This window comes from Eulemur rufifrons, chromosome 28, assembly GCF_041146395.1.
Source record: "Eulemur rufifrons isolate Redbay chromosome 28, OSU_ERuf_1, whole genome shotgun sequence".
Classification (NCBI taxonomy): Eukaryota; Metazoa; Chordata; class Mammalia; order Primates; family Lemuridae; genus Eulemur; species Eulemur rufifrons.
In genome coordinates, this window is record NC_091010.1 from 14347282 (window position 1) to 14365740 (window position 18459).

At 36.9% G+C, this 18459-nt stretch overlaps 1 protein-coding gene across 2 annotated transcripts in view; it reads left to right on the plus strand.

The window, feature by feature from the left end:
• The window catches only part of VCL (vinculin), a 100851-nt gene that overhangs the window by 37438 nt on the left and 44954 nt on the right, over positions 1–18459 (plus strand). For both annotated transcript variants that reach the window (XM_069460745.1, XM_069460746.1), the window contains exons 3-4: positions 17719–17869; positions 18053–18161. In XM_069460745.1, coding sequence (XP_069316846.1) covers positions 17719–17869; positions 18053–18161 — 260 coding nt within the window. The remainder of the gene's footprint in view (positions 1–17718; positions 17870–18052; positions 18162–18459) is intronic.

Here is an 18459-nt window from a genome sequence, read left to right on the forward strand (position 1 = left end):
TCTCAAGGTTTCTTCTAGATCTAACCAACATGAGCCTACTTTGGTTTTATACCATTCCATCAACCTGTTAATATTAAGAGGTTTCTTATGCTGTCAGTTAAACATATTATAATTAAACTTACATTTATATTACATTAAAAATACACCTCCAGCTTGTACCAGGTTGCCCTTCACCCCCTGGAAGGTACAGAGCATGGTGAGAGAGTGAGCAGGGGGTTTTACTATCAGGTAGGTAGTTAGACTAGATGACCCTATAAAAAGTTTCTTTTAACCCCGACAATCCTCGTCTATGGGTATCATTTGACTGGTAAATGGATTTTGTTAGAAAACTCATTGCTGCTCATTCCTAGAGATACATTCTTGAAATATGCTAAGTGCTCTCACAGGCTTTCTTGGGGACTTAGAAAAATTAAAGAGGCGCATGCCCTAGTTGTGATAAAATTTGCAAAAAAACCAGGTAACTTTAAAACAAAACAAAACTTCATTGATCACCCTTGGTGGTGGTAACTTGGGCACCAACCCCTTACCCTGGCATTACTAGTTTAAAGGAAAGAAGTGGGCATTTTTCTTGACTTTACTGACAAATTTTATTTCAGAGTAGTCTAATAGCCCTAGTTGATGAAGGAAATTCTAACCAATAAATGTGGAGGGAATAACAGAATTAGAAAATCATCATTATGTGACTTTTAATGAAATAATTGATGTAGGTAAGGAGAGACAATGGATGAAACCATTCAAAAGTTTGAACTTTTATTGTACCATGGGGGGAAAAACCTGATCTACATGGGGGATCAGGGAAAACAGTGTGCTAGGACCAACTGAAACATTTGCTGAGCAGTTTTTAAAAAGTACGTATCTTAGTATGTCACACTCTGAACTGTTACTTGAAAATAGCCCAGAGTACAAACAACAATATGGCTGTGGTTTTCACACAAATTTTGGGGCAAATAAATATTCTACAATTTAAAACATGATGGTTCTTTATGCTTTTCTTGCTTTTCTGTAGAATGCAAAATGAAGCAGAAAAAGTAGGTGCCTCCACTTGGAGGGGGCAGGGACAGAGAGGGAAACAGATGGAAGTAATTAATGACATCCTTGGAACTGTCGAGTAGGACATTCTTCTGAGCTGTTTCGTTGATGTTTAGAAGTTTCCAGGGCATGATCGACTGAAGCTTTCTCTGTAGTCTACTTTTATAAGGATTTCCAAATAGTGACTGCTTAGACAACATTAAAGAATAAATAAGTTTTAAAAATTTATTATTAAATCAGTCTCTATTCCTAGTATGTTAGGATATCAGGGCCAGAGAAAACAGAAGATACTTGGCCTGTAGATAGTCATCTGATGTATATTTAAAGATTTTTCAGGAAAGGATATGATGTTTTCAGGATTTAGGGGTCTCAAAATCATATCATACAGGCTATTTGTGTGACTGGCAATTAAGGGCATGTTGGAAAATGAGTTTAATATTATTTGAAAATGACATATTTGAATTGTAATTGTCAATGAGGGACTTCCAGCACTCAGGCAATTCCTTATTGTAAAAGTGAGAACCATTTTAATATATTAATAGAACAAGATTTGCATTGTTATAGCTTTTCTTTTGGGTGAAGCAAAAGTTATCTGATCCCTAAACACACTGGCAGGTAGAGTTCACAATTTACTAATTTTACCCAAGATTGCAATAATAGCTACACTGTTGCACAAGAGGTGTAGGATTGCATGATGATTGCCATGGAAACTGCCCCAATTGTCATAATCTTCAGGAGTGCAACGGCCATGCTGTACTGTGAAAATATTGGTTAGACTTACCCCATAAGAGGTCATCTGTTCCATTTGAGACTGTCAGCAGGGGAGTCAGCTACTGTACTCCATGTTTGCGTTTTGTATCATCATTATCATCTTCATTATCACCATCATCCTCCTCATCAGACAGCTGTAGCAGTAGTTAATATATATGTGCAATGGATTGATTCATGGGCTAGACACTCATGCTGGCCATCTATGTGCCCAGCATGCTAAGTGCTATCTTGAATAGTTGTTCTTGCCAGTGTATAACAAATGATTTACTTGTGAGATATATTGCAAATAATTTATTTTTTATTTTTATTTTTTTAGAGACAGACAGGGTCTTGCTCTGTTGCCCCGGCTGGAGTGCAGAGGCCCAATTATAGCTCACTGCAACTTCGAATGCCTGGGCTCAGGTGATCCTCCTGCCTCAGCCTCCCAAGTTGGGACTACAGGTGTGTGCTACCACGCCTGGCTAATTTTTTTTTATATTTTGTAGAGTCGGAGTCTCACTATGCTGGTAGGCTGGTCTCGAACTGCTGGCTTCAAGCAATCCTCCCGCCTGGGCCTCCCAAAGTTCTGGGATTACAGACATGAGCCACCACTCCTACCTGCAAACGATTTATTAATAGTAATAAAATGTCAAGTATACTAATGCTTTACTAAAAAAAAAACTGAGCATATTTAAGGTCAATCCCTCTCATTCCTGCTCACTATGTATTATTTTTAGCTTTCATTTAAATATAATGTGTTCATTTGCTTTTTATTATGCTTTCTTTAGTGGGAGAGAAATTAGTGAAATGACAGGTATTGTGGCTGGAGATTGTGCATAATCCCAGGTACACCCATGGGGGTATGGCACCTATATGTTTTCCTTTTCTATGTATGATGGAGGAGCAAAGGTGGAAACTGCTGCAGAGAAATTTTTTAAAACAATATTTTAAGAAGTTTCAAATTAAAGAGTTGTGATACAGATTGGCGTTACAATAGTTACTCACAGAGGGCTATCACTGTAAGAAGGAACAGTAGAGAGACGGTTTATGTAGGAACTGAGACCTGGGAGGAGGGGCAGGTGTAGGGAGAAGGGAAAATACTCTGGTGCAGTGAATGGCATGAGCAAGTCCCCAAAGCCTGAGAGGAAAGAGAAGTCACTGTGAGGGGGTTGGGAACTAAGCTTGGATAGGTAGATGGGGCTAAGTGAGGAAGGTCCTTCAAAGCCAGGCAGAGGAATTTAGAAGCGCTGCAGTTCTTGGGCAGGAGGATGACAACATGAAAGCCATTTTTCAGGAAGATTCATAACCAAATACAGAATGAGTAATAGGTGCCAGGGCTGTAATGAAGAATAAGCTGTATGTCAAACCGACCAGATTCATTTTCTGTCAGTGTGGATTTGCTTCAATTTGATTCCTTCTGGATGAGAAATGTTTATGGCAAACTATTTTATTTGCCATGGAGAAATTACCACTGCAGTATACAATGGAATTTCATTCTGATTTCTGCAACGGAGCAGAAATAAATAAGGAAGGCAGTTCTTGGACCCTCTCCAAGGTGTTCAGTATCTGAATGGATCAAAAGACCTCACTGCTGAGTGGGGTCTTGTGATAAGAACGCCTTGAAAAGGGCATGGTGCACATTGTCTGTTAGCAGGCAAATGACAGTTTCACTTAGAACTGAACAGTGTTGTCACTTTCTGCCTCAGTGCTGCTCTCAACAGTCAAAACTTTAAATCATCAAAACTTGGATTGATTCACCAGCTTGGACTACTTTTGAAACATATTGTCTAGGCTTATTGAATAAAAGAATGTTCCTAAAATACTGTGGGAAAGGGTATACTATTGCTACATGATTGCCATTAATCACATTTCCTGGGAATTACCTTATTTTAACCCTTAAACTTTATAAGTTAAGCACAATTATGGTACATACTTGTGTGATTTTACCATAATTTATATTCATATACAAAGAAGAAATTTGAAAAGGATTAAAACATGCTTGTACTTAATTTAGATCTCTTTTGACCTAAAGTAATAGTGTCATATTTTTAGACCACCAGCTCTTATATTTAGCTTTTTCTTTGCTTATGATCTTGAACACTCAAAATAATTTGTGATGAAATTTGTATTTTTAAACACACTTCTGGGTGAAAGTGCCCAGAATATCTTTTTTTAGAATTAATTCTTTGATCTTACCACTTATTGCCCTTTGTTTGCCTGGGGCTAATGTGTAATTCTAATGTTTTTTTTTTTTTAACTTGAGTTTTTGTGGTCCTTTTCACTGCTACTGTATTATAAGAGAAGATTTTTGTCTCTTAACATGGGTGAACAAGTTTCTGTGAGACAATCATTCACCTCTGTCAGCTGCCTTGTTGCATTTTTGACCTAGAGCAAGCACTCAAACTTTAAATAGTTCACCTTTGGACTTGCCACATTAAACATAGTTGGGTACTACTGTTTTTCACAGACTCTCTCAAACAAAATGATTTGTGAATTTTTGTGGCTTTTTGCAGAGGAGTTCTGAACAACTTGGCAGGGATTGAATCTTTGGTTTACTTTGTATATCCTTTATGATTAAGAAATAAACAAAACTTTAGACAGGTAATACAGTCATGTGTTGCTTAATGACAGGGATATGTTCTGAGAAATGCAAACATCATGGACAGTACTTACTCAGATAGTATAGCCTACTACATACCTAGGCCATATATGTGGTATGGTGTGTTGCTCCTAGGCTACAAGCCTGTACAGTATGTTACTATACTGGTTACCGTAGGTAGTCATGACACAATGATCAGTATTTGTGTATCTAACACAATGATAAGTATTTGTGTATCTAAACATAGAAAAGGTACAGTAAAAGTACAGTATTGTAATCTTCTGAGACCAGTCTTATATGCCATCTGTCATTGATAGAAGCAGCATTATGTGTCACGTGACTGTACTTCAGTTTTTGTTATCTACGGAGTAATCAAAATTACATGATTGAAAAGAACTCAAGGGGCCAACAGAACTCACATTTATTGAATATCTTTTATTGGATCAGGTACTTATATATAGCGTTTTCATTTACTCATGTAATTCTGAGAACACCAATTTCACGGTGTTCATAAACTCACTTTGCAGATAAAAAGACTGAGGTTTGACAAACTTAACTTACTCAAGTTTGCTCAGCTAGTAAATGGCAGGACAGGTTTCCTATTGGTTGTCTCTTGGCTTCCAAGTCCATGTTCTTTCCATAATCCACCCTTCCAGGAAGTCATGTAGCCCATCCCTTGCACTCTAGATAGTACTAATTTTGTATCACTCTTAGAGGATAACAGTTTACACTTTTCCTAAGTATTTACAAAGAAGAAACAGTATAGATGTAATTTGTGATGGACTGCATTGTCTTGCAACTCTTAAATTCTAAAGAAATTAAAGTCACAAAAATTTTAAAGTTAAAAGGAATCATAGAGATTATTTAACCAACTGCTTTATTTTATAGATAATTTGAGGTCATCAGCTCCCCAACCCTACCCTACAAAAACAAACAGAAACACTAAAAGCAGTTAGATACAATATTCACTTAATAATTACCTTGACTTTTCCTATGTATAGTTCTAATTTAAGAAGCTCTCAAGGTTTAAGATTTTTTTCTGCAGTCATTTAAAATCTTTATTGTTCTTTTCTTAATAGAACCAAAAGAACCTTATAAAAATAGATCCATTCTTAAATACCTTCTATGAGCTGAGAACTTGAAGTTGTGTTATTTAATCTACTTCATTTTGCAGTTGAGGAAGCTGAGACTCAGAAAAGCTCGTAACTTGTTGAAAGTTACCCAGTACAGAAATGGCAAAGGCAGAATTCTCATTGCTTGCGGTATGCTAAGGCATTTTCTCACTCTTTTTCACAAGAATCTCTTCTTTTTTTTCAATTTAAAAAATTATTTATTATTTTTTTTTTTGAGACAGAGTCTCTCTCTGTTGGCCTGGGTGGAGGTGCAGTGGTGACATCATAGCTCACTGCAACCTCAAACTCCTGGGCTCAAGTGATCCTCCTGCCTTACTCAGCCTCTGGAATAGCTGGGAGTACAGGCATGTACAAGCACGCTTGGTTGATTTTTCTATTTTTAGTAGAGATGGGGTCTCTCTCTTGCTCAGGCTGGTCTTGAACTCCTGAGCTCAAGCGATCTGATCCTCCCACTTCGGCCTCCCAGAGTGCTAGGATTACAGGTGTGGGCCAATGCGCTCGGCCAAGAATCTCTTTTTCTAATGTAATAGTTACTGTGGGGCTTAAATGAGGAAATGATGTATGTGAAAGTACCTGCAAAGGAAAAAAAGGGTATTTGGTGATTACATATTAGCTTCCTTCCATGGCTTCTTAATATTTGTTTCTCAATTGTTTTCTTTGACTAAATGATTTGATTCTTCAGTTGCTTTTTAAGCTTTTCTCACAGATATATTTCCCCTAATCTATAGTCTTCTGTAGTATGACTTTTTGTTTTTTGACGACAACGACGGCTAGTTTGTATTTAATGCCCTTTCTGTATCTATTGAGAGGATTATACAATTTTTATCCTTTACTCTGTTGAGATAGTCTATGGTCTACTACGTGAATGTAGATTTTCTAATAATGAACTGTCCTTGCATTTCTAGGATAAACCCTACCTACTTTAACTGTCATTCAGCCCTAAATATTTCATAATTTTGGTTGTGAATACCTCTTTAACCATGTGTATTATTTATGAGTGCATTTTAAAGTTTTATAAGTTCTTTTTACTATCTTTTTGTTATATTTCTAATTTAATTACATTGTGCCCAAAGACATGGTTTATATAATATCAATTCTTGGAAATTCTTTAAGTGGTCAGTTTTGGTGAGTGTATTATGTATACTTAACAAGAAAATATCTTCTGTTTTGCTTGGGTATAACATTCTATTTATATCATTTAGGTCAACATATAAATATTACTGATCAAACTTTTTATAGGCTTACTATTTTGCCTGTTTGAAGTATCAGTTTATGATTGAGGTATGTTAAAATCTCCTGCACTAACTGTAGACTTGTCAATTATTCTTATAATTGTCAGTGTTAGCTTTATATATTTCAAAGCAATATTGTTAGGTTATTTTTTATTCTCCTGGGTTCTAAATTCTGTTAATGATTTGTTATTTATTACCATATTTTTTAGAATGACTTTTGATTGATGTCAGCCTGCTATTGGCTTGTATCTCCAGATTTTGTTCCTTTTTTTTTTTTTAAATCCATATCCCATCCTAGTTTTGGGCAGTTTTCTTCATAAGTGAAAATATCCTCTTGTTTTATCTCTTCTACTTCATTTTGTGTTTAGGTAGCCACATCCCTAACTCATTCATTCCCATAGAACAGTGAGTGTCAATTTTTTTCAGCCTAAAGACTTTTTTTTATTCATTGGTTAAGAAATACACAAGAACAAAAAGATACAATGAACCTAGTAATATTTTAAAATAATTTTTTATTTTATCATCACAACAGCATCAACATACAATTGAAAACTACTGGTATCTGTAAGACATACTTACTTGTAAGCTCAATCTTTGTGCTGTAATCCTAGCATGAGATGGAGGAAGGACCGAGGAGCTGTTGGACCAGTGTTCTTGATTGAACTTTGCAGGCTCAGAATCTCTTCCTGCACTCATACCAGATTTGACAAGGGAGTCAAGGAAGAGGGGAGAAAGAACAGGACTTTCATGCAGACTTTAAAGGATTCAAGGGTTGTGACTCATACTCTATCTTTCAAATAAGCTGCTCACAAAGTCTTGAGGAGCATAAAGCTTGGGCAGCTGTAACATTTGTAGCCCTCTCATTCCCAACGTTCTGCTTCCCCTTCTGTTATCTCTTTTTTTTTTTTTTTTTTGAGACAGAGTCTCACTTTGTTGCCCAGGCTAGAGTGAGTGCCATGGCGTCAGCTTAGCTCACAGCAACCTCAGACTCCTCGGCTTGAGCGATCCTTCTGCCTCAGCCTCCCGAGTAGCTGGGACTACAGGCATGCGCCACTATGCCCGGCTAATTTTTCTATATATATTTTTAGTTGTCCATATAATTTCTTTCTATTTTTAGTAGAGACGGGGTCTCGCTCTTGCTCAGGCTGGTCTCGAACTCCTGACCTTGAGCGATCCACCCGCCTCGGCCTCCCAGAGTGCTAGGATTACAGGCGTGAGCCACCGCGCCCGGCCCTCTGTTATCTCTTGACTCAGGCAGAATCCTGTTTTGTTTGAAGGTGAAGTCAAAACTGGCTGCATACCCTCCTAACCAAATCTGAAATAAAAGAATTTATTGAGCCTGAGTGTTGTGTGTGCATGTGTATTTTAGCCTTGTTATCTCAATATACATGTATATATACAATATACAGCAAGGAGAATTTGGTGTTGTCCTTAAAGGGTTTTTGAGTGTTTTCAATATGACTCATTGTAGGGTTTTTTTTTTTTTTTTATTAACTTATTTTTTCCCTCAGCATTTTTTTTTCCTTTAAGACGGTCTTGCTTTGTTGCTCTGGCTATAGTGCACTGGGGAGATCATAGCTCACTGCAACCTCCACCTCCTGGGTTCAAGTGATCTTCTTGCCTGCCTCAGCCTCCTGAATAGCTGGGACTACAGGCCTGTACTACCACGCCTGGCTAATTGTTCTAGGTTTTGTACAGATGGGGGTCTTGCTCTTGTTTAGGCTGGTCTCAAACTCCTAACCTCAAGCAATCCTCCTGCCTCAGCCTCCCAGAATGCTAGGATTATGGGAGCTTTATTTTTAATTGACAAATGAAAATTATATGTATATATATTTAAGATTTATTATTGTGTTTTTAATTTTAGTTTTGGGTGTACACATGCAGTGTCCTGTACTATCACTGTTTGGCCTTGATAAGAGCAAGAAGACCATTTTGCATTATGTTGTGCTTTAAGAGAGTTGGGACAGGGTAAGGAATACTTCATGGATGAGGTCTGTAGGACCTTTAAATCTAGGAGCACGGGGTTGGAACAGCATGTTTCAGTATTATCACACAGCGTCCACCTGGGTGAGTCAGTGTTGTGCAGTTGCTACTTGAACTAGATTAAAGCTTGTCGTTGTACTCTGTGTTCCCAACTCCCTCCTAAAAACTGTAACTGTGCTGTGGCCTTCATGCAGGCCTGTAGATGACTAATGGCTGAAGATCCTTGACCTTTCCCAAAATGGCAACTCCAGAGCAAAGCATATCAGCTATTACTGGGACGCCACAGAATGAGTCTATTTCTACTGTTTTAAAGTAACATCTGTGCAAAATGGCTGATATATAAAAGAAAATATTCTTTTCATGAATCTCCTTGAGTCTTGAAATAGTGACATGTATTATTTTTTATTTTTTTAATCATATGTATATATAAAGATCTGAGGAGGGAATGAATTGATGATAGAGATAGTACTTCCTATTTGAGGGATACTAGAATGACTGAACTACCAGTTGCTGATGCCTGAAATTTTACTGGAGCGCATTCCTCAGGTCAACAATTTTTTTTTTTTTTTTTTGTTGAGACAGAGTCTCACTTTATTGCCCAGGCTAGAGTGAGTGCCGTGGCGTCAGCTTAGCTCACAGCAACCTCAAACTCCTGGGCTTAAGCGATCCTACTGCCTCAGCCTCCCGAGTAGCTGGGACTACAGGCATGCGCCACTATGCCCGGCTAATTTTTTCTGTATAGATTTTTTAGTTGTCCATATAATGTCTTTCTATTTTTAGTAGAGACGGGGTCTCGCTCTTGCTCAGGCTGGTCTCGAACTCCTGACCTCGAACGATCCACCCGCCTCGGCCTCCCAGAGTGCTAGGATTACAGGCGTGAGCCACCGCGCCCGGCCAACAATTTTTTTTTTTTTAAGAAACAAAATCTCACTCTGGTGGCCAGGCTGGAGTGCAGTGGTACAATCATAGCTCACAACAGCCTTGGACTTCTAGGCTCACTTGATCTTCCCACCTCAGCCTCCCTAGTAGCTAGGACTACAGGTGTGTGCCACCATGCCTGGCTAATTAAAAAAATTTTTTTTTTGTAGAGATGGAGTCTCATTATGTTGCCCAGGCTCATCTGGAACTCTTGGCCTCAAGCAATCCTCCCACCTTGGCTTCCCAAAGTGCTGAGGTTACAGGAGTGAGCCACCTCACCCGGCCTAACAATTTAAATCTTAGTATCTTCAAACCAGGCCATGCATGTAGTCACAGAGAAAAGGAGTCTTAAAAGAAGATATTATCATGCAATTAAGATTATTAAACATAAGCACTTGAATATACCACCATTTTTATGAACCTGTTTTGGCATTTCTTCATTGTTAAATATGATAGGCTTCTCAAACTTGGAAGTGATCTGGGCCTTGATCTCTAAGATACCCTGCCCAGATGGGAAAAGAAGGAAGGCTTCAACAAGTGTTAAGAACAGAGCAGAGGGGCCAGGCGTGGTGGCTCACTCCTGTAATCTAGCATTTTGGGAGGCTGAGGAGGATTGCTTGAGGTCAGGAGTTTGAGAACAGCCTGAGCAAGAGCGAGACCACATCTCTACAAAAAATAGAAAAATTAGCCAGGTGCAGTGGCACATGCCTGTAGTCCCAGCTACTTGAGAGGCTGAGGTGGGAGGATCACTTGAGCCCAGGAATTAGAGGCTGTAATTAGCTATGATGACGCCACTGCACTCTACCCCTGGCGACAGAGTGAAACCATGTCTCAAAAAAGAAAAAAGAAAAAAGAATAGAGCAGAAATAGCCCTGACAATCGATTTTGCCTGCCAAATAATTGTATCAGGGCCAGACTGGTTGGAAATGACAGTGAGGGTAGCCACAGCAGAGAAAACCACCGATCAGCTGATCATGTTCTCTAACTTCCTTCCTTCCACCTGTTTCTTCCTGTCTCCCAAGTGTTGTCAGTGCTTTCTGTGATCAGATATGTTTGTGGTCCCACCAGTGTGCTCTAAGTTTCTAAAACAGAGGTCCCAAGATGTAAACACCTGTTTCCTTGGGTGTGCTCCAGGACACTGCGACTTCCATGAAATCAAATTTGCAGGTGTTCTGCTCCATGGCACTTCAGTCTTTAGTGAACAGAATGCATTCCTAAATGGCTATACTGTTTAAGATAAGTGTTTGTTTTTCCGTCTTTATTCAAACAGTGAATTTGATAAAGGATGAGTTGCCTCCACCCTTCCCCAACATTTTTTTGCAGGGGGAGGGTGAAAGTTTAATTTGTTGACTGTTTTAGAGAGCCTTTCGGCTTGAAATTATGGACTGTATATGTCTAAATAGACTGATTAGACTATCTCCTTTATATTATTTTGTCTAAAGCTCTCTCTCCTTTAAATGGCTATATCAGTGAGCTGGGATACCATGATTGACTTTTATTGAAACAGATTGAGATTGCTTGGCTTCAGAGTGAGTGAGTTACCTGTGTTTTATGATGGTAGACTGCCCTCCCTAGTCGAACTAGTTCTATTGCAAATGCATGTTATTTTTCACAGAAAGGACTTTGTGTGTGTGTGTGTGTGTGTGTGTGTGTGTGTGTGTGTTATATAGAGAGAGATCTACTGGGGGAAAAAAAACCTCAGAGATGCTGGGAAGAGAATCATCTTTTTAAATAGTGCTGAGCTGCTGAAGGCAGGAGCAGCGTGGTCATTACTATCTCCGTCACAACTTTCCTAACCTAGATAAAAATGACTCCTCCTGATTTTGTGCCCTCAGTATACACTGAATATAATTCTAAATACTGATTTGTACTTGTTTGTTTATATGTCTTTCTCCTCCTACCAAGATCTTCCTTAAAAGTAAGGACAAAAACCCCAAACTTTCTATTTCTAGGAATCATAGCATGTAGAAGGTCCTCAGTGTTATCAGATGAACAAATACATGAAAGAATTCAACTAAAGGAATTTAAGATAGTACCTCACTTTTTCTGGGTACAGTCTTAAAGAACCTTTAAGAAGGACTTATGGCAGACTTCTAATAATTTCTTAATGTATTTTCCTCTTTTTTCCTTAAAAAAAATTCAGCATAAGTTTAAGCTGCTTGATTAGTGATCATTGAAATCACATGGAGCTGAGGAGTTTGGCTGCTTCTCTTAAGTTGTCTCACATTATATCAGGTGGTAATTCTGGGAAGAAATATATTAGTGGGTCATGAGTGAGCATATTTTGGGATCCCATGAGGCTGCCATTGGTCCATTTGATAGATACCATAAGATTTTTTCTAGTAATTTAGGTTGAAGACTCGAAGGCAGAGAGATGCCTTAATCTGCACCACTTGATTGTTTTAAAGTATCGAAGCAAATATTATTAGTATATAGTTAAGATCCATGATTATTTAGGAAACTGACTGCATCCCTACTTTTATTCTTTAAAATGCTTTTTAAAAATTCAAATTTCTATTGTAGAAGATCACTTTAAGAAGCCAGGCAGATTGAATGTTTAAATAAAATCAAATTTTCCACAGACAAGACAGACTTCTTCCTGTTTCTGACTGCTGGTTAGTCATAGTGGGATTTGTTTGGCTTTTATGAATGCCATTAAATTTTAATGTGCAGATCAGATGTCTCATTGTACAAAAAATGGTGCAGTGTCTGTTTTGGACCTATCACTTTACCACACAAGGGAACCATTAGTGAAAAATCAATTTGATTCCTGCAAACCTTTTTCATTTTATCTCTTCTTTTCCAGTTTCCTTTCTCCATAATGGTTATTCCTATCATTTGTTTTTTGTTTTTCCCGGATTTGAAAAATTTATACAGTAACTGGGTCCTCATGAATAGGTATATAACAAGAGTTACATTCTGTGATTCTTATGTTTGTTTGCTAAAATTTTATCAAGGTGCAAGTTTCCTGGAAATAAAATCAAGTTTGGGACTCTTTAAAGTTAATGATGGCCTGGCACAGTGGCTTATGCCTGTAATCCCAGCACTTTGGGGGACTGAGGCAGGAGGATCGCTTGAGGTCAGAAGTTTGAGGCCAGCCTGAGCAACAAAGCGAGACCCTGTCTCTACAAAAAAATAGAAAAATTAGCCGGATGTGGTAGCACATGCCTGTAGTCTCAGCTACTTGGGAGACTGAAGCAGGAGGATCACTTGAGCCCAGGAGTTTGAGGTTGCAGTGAGCTATGATGATGCCACTGCCTTCATGCCCAGGCAACAGAGCAAGACCCTCTCTCCAACAAAAACAAACAAAAAACCGGGAAAAAACCCTTCTCAATCCACAAAAAGGATAAAGAAAAGGGGTAAAAAAGAAATTGAGATACGTATAAAACAAAAATAAGATATGGTAATAATTCCAAGTATATCAGTAATTTTAATAAATATAAATGAGATAAATTATTAAGTTAGAAGTTGCTAGTCTGGATTTAACAATACAGCTATATGGTATTTCTAAAAGATATACCTAAAACATAAGGGTACTAAGAGCTTGAAATACATGATGGAAAGGTATGCCAGTCAAATAAAATAACCAAAGAAAGCTGGTTTGCACTATTAATATCAGACAAAACAGATATTAGGGCAGCAAATGGTGATAAAGAGAGGCACTGTATAACGATAAGTAGGTTCTAGTCACCAGAAAGATATAATAATAGTAAACTTATATGTAGTTAATAAGATAGCCTTAATATATATAAAACAAAAACACAGCTACAAGAAGATATGGACAAATCCATTGTTATGACGGAAGATTTTAACACTCAGTAATTGATGGATAAAACAGACCAAAAAATCAGGAAGGATGTAGAAGATTTGAACATTACAATTAACAAGCTTGAGCTAATGGAATATGTAAAATATTTTGCTTAAAAGTTAGATCACCCTCATTCTTTCCAAGCACACATAGAAAATTTATAAAAATTGACCATATGTTAAGACATTAAACTAGCCTAAATACATTTCAGTGCCTTATGTTACAAACCACATTCTCTGACAGAATGCATTTGAGTGATAAATCAATCATGAGAAGATAAGTAGAAGAGCCCCTTATATTTAGAAGTATATTTTTAAATTTCCAAACAACTTATTGTCAAAGAAATCATAATGAAAATTATTTAGAACTGAGTAAGAAAAAATGCTACCTATCAAAACTCATGGGCCCATAAACATGAAAAAAGCAAATTTGAGTTTCACTAGTAAAATAAAAATACAAATTAAATTCACAATAATATTATCACTTCACATTGACCAGATTGGCAAATTAAAAGTTCAGATATTGAGGACCGATTGTGAACAGTGCTGGTGTGAGTATTAAATTGGTATTAATGCAATCATTTTGGAAAACAGTTTGGCATTCCCTGATAAAGTTGAATATATGTATTTTCTGTAACTCAGTATTTCTACCACTAGATAGGTAACCTAAACTCTGTGCATGTGTTAACAGAAGCCAGTATAATACATTTCACAGCAATATTATTTATATTGGCACCAATAACAAAAACAATAACTTAGAACACCTCTGATGTCCACTAGAAGTAGAATGGGTAAATAAATTATGGTTTATCCATACCATGAAATACAACACAGTAACTAGAGTTGTTAACATGATGCGTCTCAACAATACAATATTGAACAAAAAGAATGATCATAGAAGCATACGTAATAGTATGATTCTGCCTAAGCAAAGTTCCAGTACAGGCAAAACTAAACTATATGTTGCTTAGGTGTGTGTACATATATAGGTGGTAAAAGTATTAATATAAAGAAAATCAAGAAAATAATTAGCACAATACTCAGAGTAATGATTACCTCTGGAGAATAGGAAGGAGGATTTGGTTAAGGTGGGATTCTGAAGTACTTGATATTATTTTATTTCTTTAAAAAATATTTATTTATTTGTTTATAGAGTCAGGGTCATGCTATGTTGCCCAGGCTGGCCTTGAACTCGTGGGCTCAAGTTATCCTCCCACTGAGTAGCTGGGATTATGGGCACGTGCCACCATGTCTGGTGGTATTTTATTTCTGAAGCATGATTATTAGATTAGTTAGTATTTGTTTGAATAAAAGTTTATATAATCTTTTATGTGTGTGATTTTATTTTGTAGTTTAAAAAATATGAAAATCCTCAACCTCATTCATAAGAATGGAAATTAAAACTATATTGAGTAAACCTACAAACTGGGAGAAAATATTTGCAAATTGTATATCTGATGAGGGTTTAATATCTAGCCTATATAACGAACTCTTACAACTCAGCAACAGAAAGTAAAGAACCCAATTGAAACATGGGCAAAGGACTTGAATAGATACATTTCTCCAAAAAAGATAAAAATGGACAAGTCCATGAAAAGATGTTCACCATTACTGCTTATTAATGAAATGCAAATTAAAACCACAATGAGATACCACTTCACACCTACTATGGTGGCTTTAATTAAAAAGAAGGAAATAAAATAACAAGTGTTGGTGAGGATATGGAGAATCAGTATGTTGCTGGTGGGAATGTAATATGGTACAATGCTGTAAAACAGTTTGGTAGTTTCTCAAAATGTTAAATAGGTAACTACCATATAAACTAGCAATTCCCCTCCTGGGTATATACCCAAGCAAAATGAAAACATATCTACACAGAAGTTTATACATGAATGTTTTTAGAAGCATTATTTGTAATTGCCAAAAGGTATAAACACCCCAAATGTCCATTAGTGGATGAATGAATAAACAAATTGTGGCATACTCAGCCATAAAAAGGAATGAGGTACTGATACAGGATATAACTTGAACCTTGAAAACATTACGTTAAATGAAAGAAGGATCACATAGTGTGTGAATCCTTTTATATGACGTATGCGGAACAGGCAAATCCAGCGAGACAGAAAGCAGATTTGTAGTTGTCAGGGGGTGGGGGAAGGAAAGAATGGGGAGTGATTATTTAGTGCATATTGGGTGCTCTACTGAGATGATGAGTTTTGACACTCAAGAGAGGGGATGGTTGCACAGCATCGTAAATACACTAAATGCTACTGAATTTTACCCTTTAAAATGGTTATTTGTATGTTATGTGAATTTCACCTCAATTGGAAAGAAACTATATTGGGATCCAATTTTGGTGTATCATTGGTAAAGATCCAAAACTGATTACAGATGAAATTTTGATTTGAATTGGTTTGACGGTAAGAACTGTTTTGTTAACTCTTATCCATTGTGGTGGGAATGTAAATTAGTATAATTTCTATAGACTGCAATATGGCAACATTTGTTAAAATTATAAATATTCATACCTTTGACTGAGAAATTCTATTTCTAGAATGTATCCTACAGATACACAGGGTAAAATGATAAATATTGAAGGTGATTCATTGCAGGAGACTAATAAATTATGGACTACTATGTAGCTGTGTAAAAGTATGAGGAGTCTCTTTATGCATGTTTATTGTAATAAAACATCTCTGAGTGAAAAAGGCAGAATGCAGAAAGTGTGCATAGTATGATCCTATTTGTGTAAAAAAGGGGGAAATGTACAGTTTGCTTCTGTCTGCCCGAAGTGCTCTATGAAGGGCATTACATACAGAGGAAATACAGCTTTGGAGGAAACTCAACATTGGCTATAAGTGGGATGGAATTTGAGTGCCTGAAACATAGTGGAGGGAATGAGATTTTTCACCGTATGCCCTTTTAGTTTTAAATATATGTGTGTGTGTGTGTGTGTGTGTGTGTGTGTATGTTTGTGAATATACATATTATTTATTTAAAGTTAAAATTTTAATTTAAAATTAGAAGGAATGAAACACCTAGTCCCTTAAGACTGATCAAAATCCATATCAAAGAGGCCTTGCCCTTCACTGATATTTGTAATACACTGCCTTATTCGCCAGTGTTTGTCTTAGCTTAGTAAAGTATGCTCCTTGAGAGTTAGAATAGTGCTTTTACATCTTTATATACATACCTACAGTGTCCACAGCCCAATGTTTTTTATGTAGATGGAATTCATAAGTTGGTTTAATTCTATTTCTTAACAATGTAGCCCTGCTTTATACTTTTGGACTTTTTGTGTTATTTCATTTGATCCTTAAAACAACCCTGTGAGGTAGGTTTTTATTTGCATGTGACATTTTCTATGTTTTCAAATGAGAATGTATCATTTTGGCTAAGTATTTTAACTTTAAATAATTTGTTCCTTATCTTTATAAGTTACTCAGTGATAACATAATTAGTATATTGAATATGAGGTTAGAAGAGCTGATCTATTAGGTTCTTTTTAACTCTGTATGGATGAGTAATTGAATGAATGAATCCATGTTAGTAGTACAAGAGGGTCAAGGAGAATACTTGGTTTCTGCATTTTGAGTTCCTCTTTTAAATGAATTCCCCACCCCTGCCACCCAAACCCTTGGCTGTTCTAGTGGCCTATATTAAACTATATTAATATTAAACTATTATTAGCTGGTTCAGTTATTAATACTAGTGACCTTTTAATTAACAACATAGTTTTATGTGGCTGTTTTCAAATGGCTAGATGAATGAGAAATTTACGCATTACCTCATACTTCTACTTTGTGTTTCCACCCATTCCTTTGCTTTGTCTGGTTATTAAATTTCACTTAACATAGTACTTTGGCATTTTATTTCCAGATGTTAAATCTGAAAATGCTGTCAAAGATTTCAGTTTTTTCCTGCAGTATCTTTTAATAGCAGTATGGATAGGGTGGGGAGGAATAAGGAAACAAAGATGTTACAGAGGTAGAGTAACCTAAAAGGCCCCAAATATTTTCTCATCATTTTTTGTTGCCAGGAAATAACAAAGAACAAGGGCTTAGTACATTGAATGAATGAATGAATGTGCTGCTTATAACTGTAAAGTTTTAAATCTAAAAACTCAGGTCCTATTATTACTTGATCTTGGCTATTTTCCATGTAGGGGAAATAATGTGAATTTACATACATTTACATTCTTTGCATTTGCATATGATATTCTTCTGCTTGGTTCTGCCAGCAAGTTAACCTACGTTCCTCTACACAGGGTTGAGAATGCTTGCACCAAGCTTGTCCAGGCGGCCCAGATGCTTCAGTCAGACCCTTACTCAGTGCCTGCTCGAGATTACCTAATCGACGGGTCAAGGGGCATTCTCTCTGGCACATCAGACCTGCTCCTTACCTTCGACGAGGCTGAGGTAGGTAATCTGAGGCCTATGCAGACCTCTCCCAGAAACAAAGCCTAGTCTTAAACATAATCATGGAAGATTGATGATATTTAGGATGAAAAAATACTGAATAGCTACACATTTACGTTACCATATTTTCTGTAATACTTATTGTCCACCCACTTGACTGAATACTCTGAAATATATTTTCAGGTTCGTAAAATCATCAGAGTTTGCAAAGGAATTTTGGAATATCTTACAGTGGCAGAGGTGGTCGAGACTATGGAAGATTTGGTCACTTACACAAAGAATCTTGGGCCAGGTTAGTCATATTCAATTTTTATAATAAAATTTTTTAAGGATTGTCCTTGCTGGATCAAGAGGAAAGTCCTGCTTTTTGTAGAAAATAGATGATGCTGCATTGGGCTTTCAGGTATCTGTACTGCGTTGATGGCGCTGACACTGTGCTTTAACTGAGGAGATGTCATTGTCTCTGAAATATGAATCTGCTTTCTATAAATCCTGGCCCCGTCTAATGAATTAAACCAGATATTGCAAATGTTGCTGGAGAATGTAGGAAATACTTTTCTATTACTGTAATGCTCAAGGCCACCCTGAAT